Below are 9447 nucleotides of genomic sequence, written 5' to 3'. Positions count from 1 at the left end.
AATAGATTATTTGTCTAACAAGTTGGACATGATTAACATATATGTACCAACTTGAGGGGGAGTGTTAGAGTATATATTAGTATATTTTATATTCTTGTATTAATATTAATTTGTCATTTACCTTCTTCTTATAGGATTAGGTCAACCTTGTATATTTGTCTATATATATAGACTTTAATAATGAGAATATAGTACATTGGATTCTCTCCAACCTTAGTCTCTACACACCTTTCGCTTGCCGAGGAGGTCGATCTAGCGAAGGGGGTTAACAGCTTCCCATGCTCCTCGAGTCTTCTGCGATGCTGGGGAAGTTGGGGCGGGCTTGTCAACCAGTTTGTCGCGTCGGCGCTCCTCGTCGACGGTGTTCTCATAGGATGATTCCTTATTGGAAGCCATTTTAGTGATGTCTTAGAGCGGAGAACTAGTTTCCGTTTGGGCTTGAAAACATCTTCCACATAGACGGCGCCAACTGTTGTCGGCGAATTCCGGGAAGAAGCCACGTGTCCTTCAAACGAGTAGGTTCGCTTGAGAATAGGAAGATCTGCAACAAAGAACTTGACGCCGATGTGTTGTCCTGCCTAAGACACTTCGATGATCAAACTAGTAATCTGAGTATGAAACAGGAAAAAGACACCTTAAGTGTGAGTGGCAGGTTTTTCACTTACTTGATGAAGGTGAGGATCCTTCTTATATATCCTCGGACAGTAGACTATGAAGGACGATGGTTGGGGGTGGCAGGGACGTGCCATGTGGTATTGTGATTGCTGTGAGTGTATGATCCCGACAACTGGCGGGTGGCGCTACCCCCTACGACTTTGAGGCTTGTCGCCTGCAACTAGAGGAAGCACCACTTGTACCGAAAATGTGCATCCCCTGCTACCAATTCACACGGTATGTAAACGTATGTGGTCCCGCTTCCCTCTATGTGAGGACACACGTCCTGCTCGGTAGTGTCTCCATACGGTATGTAACCGTATGTGGTCCCATCCCTCTTTTAAGGTGGACACACGTTCTGCTTGGTTTTTACCCTCAACAAAATTAAATAAAATTTAATGTTTTTTACATATCATCTAAAAGCAGGAAGTCCATTAATTTGCCATGTCATTTTTTTGTTAAGTCAACTAACACTCAAAGGTTATTTTACAACAATTTTTCAAATTTTATGGAGTAAAAATGTCTATTTTAAAACTTTAGGGATCAAAAAGACACTCACTTTAAACCTCAATGACTAAAAGTGTTGATTTTGAAATTTTAGGAACCAAATTGATATTAGGAACCAAATTGATACCCCGAAACCTCAAGGACCAAACGTATTTTTTTTTTTCAAAAAGAAAAAAAAACCCTCTTATTAAAAATTACAAATACAGAAAAATGAAATCTCGGTGATGCATGCAAGAAAAAGAAAGACTTCTGATTTTTTGTCAACTTGGTGAGAGTCTTTGTTATAAAGCTGGTCAATTCCACACCCATGTACATTTGCACAAGTCAAGAAATCCAACTGAAAAAATAAAAATAAAATAAAAGTCAAGAAATCAATATCTTTACTTACACTAAAATCCGATACAAATTTATTGCTTTAATATTTTCTCACCACACACACAAATTCCCAATCATTTTCAGCTTCTTCATTTTCTTAATTTCTCTTCGGCTCAAAGATTGTGAAAAAAATATTCAAGCAACCCAACCATTTCTCGTTTCCGAGTAGAATTCCTCATCTGATCGTTGTTTTTCCAAGATTAAAAGATTCAATAAGCACATTTAAAGCAGATTTTTTACTCTGTTGTTGCAGATTTGAGAGAATGATCCTTTCCAACTCCAACCCGGAGGTGGATTCTCATCGTTACTCGGATTCAGAAGAAGATTTCACGAATGAAGATGGAGTTTCGCAAGGCAGCAAATCAAGATCTGTCAAGCTCTCGGAAAAATCAGCAGCAAGAAAAGAGAAATCTCAGTTCAGTTTGGGTATACTTTCGTCTTCTTCTTCTTCTTCTTCTTCTTCTTCTTCTTCTTCTTCTTCTTCGTCTACTTCGTCAAGCTCAGATGAGTCTACTCCGAATTCAGTTTCAAATTCGTCCCTAAATTTTATGAAAACCACAAGCAGCTCGGAAGCGAGAAGTAGCTATTTCCAGGTCCGTCTTAGTCTCGTGTTTCTAATTCTTGTTTCTCCAGTAATTGCGATGGTAGATTTAAATCTATTTGTTGGATTTGGAGCAGAAATTGCCTGCAAATAGGTCGTCTGGTTCGAAATCCTCTAAGACTCTGACGAGAATGTCCAGTGCTAGATTCAAAGGTACATTGATGAGAAAATCTTGTGGAGGAGCTGAGACGAAGAGGAAAGTGAAGCAGTTGAGAGGCGATTCCGATGAGCGTAAATTGAAATCTCCGGTAAGTTCTCGCAACTCTAAATTGGGGAATCGGAACAGTGGGCAGAGAATTCGGGATGTTTCAGTTTCTTATTCAAAACCAAATTCGATCTCGGGGATAATGTTAACTAGAAAGCCATCACTAAAACCTGTGAGGAAGTTAGCGAAAATGGCTGCTTCCAAATCCAAGAAGTATTCAATGGAAACATCTGACTTTCCAGAATCCTGTGTTGAAAAGGCCACATGTTCTTCAGCTTTCAAGGGTTCTAAGTTCCCTGATCACATTGAGCATCAACCAGGAGGAGAAAGAGAATCTGAAAGAATTGGTGTAAAGAAGATTTGTCCTTACAGTTATTGCTCCCTCCATTGTCATTCTCATGGAAATGCTGCCCCTCCATTGAAGCGTTTAAAGTCGATAAGGAAGCGTGCCCTGAAAGCTCAGAAGAACAAGAGGAATGAGAGTGAACCGCTTTCTCGAGCCAAGCAATCTGGAAATAGGAATGATGGTATTCGAGCAAGCAATATGGTAAGCAGAGAAGTACCAGTAACTCGTGAGATAACTGACACAGGCAAACTAGTATCTACTGCTGTAGAAGAATCTGATCCAAGTATTCTTACTGATATCAATTTGGGTGAAGCATCAGATTCGAAGGACAAAGGTAATTTCGACGCAGGTGAATGCAACTCGAAGGATACTTTGGGCTCTTCTGCCTTTGACTATGAGCTAATGGAACGTCAGAGTGAAGCCAGTGAAAAGTTGAAGGGGGACTTTGTAGCGGAAATCGACAATCTATCGCGCACGAGCTCCAGCTCTAGTATCAGCTTAAATATTACAGCAGAAGTGCAGGACATAAATCCAAAGTATATCAGAATGTGGCAGTTGGTATATAAGAATGTGGTGGACAATAGCAAGTCTGGAAATACTGATACCGAGCAACCTCTTCTTCAGGTGAAGGAAACATCAAAGGAAGTTGACAACAAATTGCTAGGAGAAACCAACTCTGCTTCCTTTAAGCTTCTTTCGAATGCCGATCAGGAAGGAGCAGATGTCTATCCTGATGCAGCAGCCTATAGAAAACTCGAGCTCTTCAAGAACGAAGCGGTTAAGCTAGTGCAAGAAGCTTTTGATAGAATCCTTCTCCCGGAAATTCAAGGCCAATCCCCTCGCCATTGTGAGGATAATTCGAGAGAGAAGTTGTCTGGAAGGATTCAAGCTGAAGTTGGAGGATCAAGCATCTTAATTTCTTCTTCCAGAACTCGTTCTGCAGGAGAGGATCTTGCACACGATCCAGAAGAAACACAAACTAAAGTTGAGAATATCACAGACATGGAAGAAAAGAAGACAATGCCAACAATAGATAACGGGTCTACCCAGCCAGCTCCCAAGAGATGGAGTAACCTGAAAAAGCTAATCCTTCTCAAGAGATTTGTCAAGGCATTGGAGAAAGTGAAGAAGATTAACCTGCAGAAGGCACGATACGTACCTTCCGAGCTCGGCCTGGAAGGAGAGAAGGTTCATCTCCAGCGTCAAGCAACAGAAGAAAGAAAAAATAGTGAGGAATGGATGCTCGATTATGCATTACAACAGGTTATCTCAAAATTAGAACCGGCTGAGAAAAAGAGAGTTTCGCTGCTTATAGAAGCTTTCGAAACAGTTCTTCCTGTGCCAGGAGATGAGGCTCACATCAGGACCAAAACCGCATTTCCTGCTGATCCTCATCAAGTTCATGGAGCTTCTGATGGAGCCGACAAAGAAAGTGATCGACAAAATGGTACTTCTGAGACCTTGCTCGAGAAAGTTTGGAACATGAAGAATATTGTTAAAGGGCCTGCAGGCCAAGCAAACAATATAACCAAGGTAGAACACCGAAATTCGATAACATTCTTTGATAAAAGTCAAGCAAACTTACAACATCTTGAGAAATCAGAACAAGATGAAGCTGTTATTGAAACTATGAGTCGATGGTGGAGGCCGGTAGGAGGAGAAATTGCGGCTCAGAATTTTGATAAGGTAGGGAAAGAAGCAACTGTAGAAAATTGTGAGACCTCCATGAAGCGAGAAGGCAATAGCTATCAAGAAGTTCCAGTGAATGGAAAAATTTTAAAGATTTCTGAAAGGGTGATTTCACGTTTGCACTCTGAACTACTTAATAATGGAGATTTGGAGCAGGATCAAACAATTTCCAAAAATGATAGTTTGATCAGTGTAACCGGTGGAGAATCTGATACAATATCGAAAAGCCTTTCTTCAGAAGAATGTGAGACATCAGCAGCAGCTAAAAGCCTCACTTTGGAAGATCACGAACAATCAACTGAAATCAATACTGCTGAATGTTCCATCTCTGCATATGAACTACTGGAAAAGGCAAGGGCGGCTATATTCGATAAAAGTCGAAGAGCTCAATCCGAAGCCGGTTCCATCCAGGAAGAATACGTTCCTCAAGAAGAAATCAAGGCTGCTTCCAGCATTGGTGGAGCAAATGAAACGCACTTGGAGGAAAAGAAAAATGCAAGCACGTGGTCCCTGATATTCAAGCACATGGTTTCAAGCATTGAAGCTAAAGATGGATCCGAGCCTCCTGTCGATGAGGTGACCGACAAAGATGGAAAGGAATTTTCTCCAAGAAAACTAAAAATGGAAATGGAAGACAGCTTTGTGAATGATCCAGATGTTCAACTCCAATGCATTGAAGCTGTAAAGCTTGTAAATGAAGCAATTGACGAAATCCCTCTTCCAGAAAGCAAGGATGCATCCCGTGATCGATCACTCTCCGCCACATTCCCAGAAGAGAAAGGACATGAAGTCAGTGAATTCCTTCTCCCACTTGCCAACAACTCTGAAAAATATGCCTCCGCAGATAGAGGAAGAGAAGGATATGATGCTACTGCTGTTTCTAATCCTGACGACGAATCGGTTAAATCTGTCGACGTGAACATCCAGGAGGAGGAAAAAGAGCAAAGTTTGGGAAGCAAACCCAACCAACAAGTTCTAAAGAATTGGAGCAATCTGAAAAAAGTGATTCTTCTGAGGAGATTTATCAAAGCAATGGAGAAAGTAAAGAAATTCAACCCGAGACGGCCGAGGTTCTTGCCTTTGGTGCAAGATGCAGAATCAGAAAAAGTTCAGCTGAGGCATCAAGACCCAGAAGACAGAAAGAATGCGGATGAATGGATGCTTGACTATGCCCTTCAGCAGGCCGTGGCCAAACTCACTCCAGCTCGTAAACGAAAAGTCGAGTTGCTCGTACAAGCATTCGAGACAGTTAAGTGAGAATCGCCTTAGCAGCAGCCCTGCAACTTGCAGTTGCATATTATTGAGACTGCAGCCTGTAAGACCAAAGCAAAGATCCTCTCAATCAATTTCCTTTCATTTTTATTTTCTATTTGCTGAGGAAGAGAAAAGGGTTACTTCCATGCTAATTCATATAGTATTATAGTGTGAGATTTGTTATGATTTTAAAAAGTTTGAAGTGTTGGATTGTGAATATGAAGGAAAGGTAGACATATCACATATGTAAGTGCTTCAAGATGCATCAGATGAGCTGTATGCTTCACTGTTTTGTTCATTCTTTGATTGATATAAAGAAAGGCTTTATAAATTATTAAGAAAGTAGAGCAATATTTTTAGTTGAGTTTGATTAACACATCACCTGCTTAGTTGGATTCTACGCCAGGCCTATATTAGACTATTACCATGAATAGCCATATATTTGTCCCTTTTTAAAAATTAAAAAAAAAAGGGGCTAAATTTCCAAAAAACAAAACAAAAAAGAAAAAACATATGAACTTTACCCTTTGTTTCAAAAATACCCCAATCTTTTCAAAAAGTTCAATATTACTTTTGACCTTTCATGAATGTTTCAAAAATACTTTTTGAGTAAACATAGGGCAGAAACTTACCTAGAACAATAAGCTAGCATTACGGTAAACTTGACCTTTAACGTGATTAATTATAGGTCTGTCATTAAATATAATTGATCCATTAACTAGAGATAAGTGACTTAATCAGTTTTTAATTTTCAGCCTTCAACTATTTTAATATTTTCAGCTTTCTTTTTTTCAAATACAACATATGGAAATGGAGATGGGAGCTTACGACCTTTAGTTAGAAATAACTGTCTCAATCAGTTGAGCTAGGTTTAAATTGTAATTTTCAGCCTCCATCTATTTATTAAAATCTACCAAAAAAAATCATTTTACATAGTAGTGATCTCCCACTAAAAAAAATTGATTTTTGGGCTGAATAGACCTTTTAAAAAGATAGTATTGTTTTCAACCCACCCTTTAACATTTGCTAGTATTGTTTTCAACCCACCCTTTAACATTTGCTCATGTCATTTTTGTGTGTGTGAAATTATACATTGACCCTTTGTTACTACTTTTCCCGTTTTCTTTCCCTTTTCTTACTGTTATTTCCATTTCCATCCATTCTTTCTTCTTTGTTCTTCCCTCTCCTTTTGTAATTATTCTTTTTTTCTTTTTCTTGAACAATGGCAGAACTTAAAACCAAACAATTTTTTTTTTAGTTTCATTTTATCTTTTAGAGATAGAGGGATCTCTCCTCTCATTCTCTCAATTTTTTTTTTTATTTTGTTATCTAAAGAACCAAAATGGCACCATCACCCATAAAATTACCTTCATCTTCATCCTCCAAAAATCAGAAAATCCCAATATTAGCGGTCATGACTTCACTTTCTTTTGACATTTTTTTCATATTCATATTTGATTTTCATGCCCATAAGTGTGAGAATTTACTTTTATTTTTCTGGGTAAAATTATCTGAGCCGTCGGAGGGATGGGATTTGACGAAGGTAATGTGGGATCGATTGAACAATGAGAAATCTGGTGAGACAGGAGAAGAATGCATGATTTTACACCTAAGTCTCCTTTTCTTCTACTTCGATTCAAATCTGAAACTCACTGCGCAATAGACCACCTGCACCAAAACCATACTCCTCCAAATTTGCCCCAAAACCGACATCGAGAGCGAGAGCGAGATCTGACCACCCACCAAGAGCGAGATCGAGAGAGAGATCTGACCACCAAGAGCGAGAGCGAGAGAGGTCGAACTTGAATCTTGTTTTCTTCTACGTGCTACTTCATCATCGAAATTTTCGGGCAGACCAACAATCTGGATTTTCACCATTGATGGCCAAGTCTTTCGTCGAGTAAAGAATAAAAACCCTAATTTTTAGCCGAAAACCTAATTTTATGCTTTGGTGGGAGGAGGAGAGGTTTTTAAAATTGGGTATTTGGTCGTGATTCGAGGATAAAATTGATTAAAATTTTTGTAACTTCCATAATTTTCCAACTCTTAAATTCTTTTTTACTCTCATCTCGTTTATAGGTTCTCTTTTTTTTTTTCTTTTTTACCATGATTGCTTCAGGAAGTGTGGTAAGAAATTGAGAAATTCAGAAACTGATTATAGAAAATTATTTCAACTTACCAAATTAAAAATGGAGAGGTATAGATAAGAAAAGATCTAATAAAAAATCAGGGGAAAAAGAAACAACAATGGTAGGAGAAAGAAAGAGAGAGAAGAGGAGAAGATGAAGAATGAAAAGGTAGAAAAAGTGAAAAAAAAAAAAAAAAAGTAAGAAGGGTCAATGTGTAATTTCGCACAAAAATGACATAACAAAGCTTAGAAAACCTACGTTTCAAAAAGGATGAGAAGAAAACAAGTAATACTGCATTTTTAAAATGACTATTTAATCCAAAAACCTCTAAAAAAATTTAGTGACAAAAAAGATGGGAAATTTTACCAAATAGGCATTCTGTAGAGTCTTTTTAGTTTTTTAATCGCCCTTTTCAAAACATAAGTTTTCTAGGTATCTGCTGACATCACTCACTTTACCAAATGACCGTCCATGCCCCTTCTTACTTTACTCCATTTCTTTCTCTCTGTCATTTAATTAGTTTGTTTGTTTCTCTATCTGATTTGCTTCTCTCATCTACCGGCGACTCTCGATCCTTGGTGAACTCTAACTTTTATCCACCACAAGTTCATGTTTTTTGGTATTTTCACATCATATTTTGTCGGGATCTTTTCGAGAACAATACTGCATTCATAAGGCCTTTGTTTGCAAATGATTCGTTGTGCTTATTCTAATATAAGTGGTTTGTTTATTGGTTTGTTGATTTTTAGACATTGAGGGAGAAGCTGACGGACAGGGCGAGAAGGCAAGAAGGAGATCGTTAGTGCGTTAAAGGGTGATGGCTAGCTACTGATATGTGAGCGATAGCGAGATGATACGTGAGCAAGAGCGTGATGATACGTGAGTGAGAGCGTGATGATACGTGAACGAGAGCATGATGATACGTGAGCGAGATCGATAGCGTGTTAAAGCGAGATCGAGAGAGATGAAAAGACATGAAATTTAAATTCGTTTAATGGTTGTTGGTGTTTATTAAAGGCTGGATTTATTAGATTTATTCTTATTTACTCGATGTTAGTTTCTTGAGAATCCCAAACGGGTGCAGCGGAAAACAGCGAGAACGCAAAACAGATAACGAAAGAGATCGTGAATAAGCGTGAACGAGAATGAGCTTGAATGAAAATGAGCATGAACGAGAAACAACACCATACGATAATGAGAAACAGTAAGTGATGATATAATAAAAAGGGAGAAATTTTAATTAATTAATTAAGTAAGAAAATTAGTAAATAAAACAAAACAAACGGCATCCCATTACAATTTTTTTAGTAGCTTAAACAAAACAACATCATATGCTACTATAATGGGATTTGAAACATTATTATTATTATTATTATTATTATTATTATGGGATCGACGTAGACAGGTCAGCAACATGCTAACTCTGTCTTCTAGACGAAGTTGGTCCTCCTTCTCCTCCTAAGCAGTCCTTCGAGTAAGTCCCCCGTTGCTTCAACCTGGGCTAACCTGTACTTCGTGTTGTTTAGTTCGTGAGGCGTTTGACGCAGCTCTCTTCTCAATTGAACGTTTTCTTCCCTTGCTTGTTGGATAGCAGCGTCCCTTGGATCTTGAACATTGTTCTCCGCAAACAATGAGGGGTGATTTGAGATAGAACTAGTTGCTCCGTCGGAAGACGAACTGTCTGACT

At 38.6% G+C, this 9447-nt stretch overlaps 1 protein-coding gene across 2 annotated transcripts; it reads left to right on the top strand.

Moving 5' to 3' along the window:
- Positions 1-1545: 1545 nt before the first annotated feature.
- LOC111024545 (uncharacterized) lies at positions 1546-5973 on the top strand. Of its 2 annotated transcripts, XM_022302253.2 has the most exons (4): positions 1546-1701; positions 1790-1962; positions 2062-2129; positions 2215-5973. In XM_022302253.2, exons 2-4 carry the CDS (start codon positions 1800-1802, stop codon positions 5632-5634), a joined length of 3651 nt encoding a protein of 1216 aa, XP_022157945.1. In that variant the 5' UTR covers positions 1546-1701; positions 1790-1799; the 3' UTR covers positions 5635-5973. The 2 variants fall into 2 exon arrangements, with proteins under 2 accessions (XP_022157945.1, XP_087980367.1); XM_088124241.1 differs by having other exon boundaries at positions 1790-2129.
- Positions 5974-9447: the final 3474 nt, after the last annotated feature.

The sequence above is a fragment of the Momordica charantia genome (assembly GCF_013281855.1).
Source record: "Momordica charantia cultivar OHB3-1 chromosome 5 unlocalized genomic scaffold, Mcharantia_2.0 BLBB01000005.1, whole genome shotgun sequence".
Lineage (NCBI taxonomy): Eukaryota > Viridiplantae > Streptophyta > Magnoliopsida > Cucurbitales > Cucurbitaceae > Momordica > Momordica charantia.
This window is presented reverse-complemented; position numbering and strand designations above follow the sequence as displayed.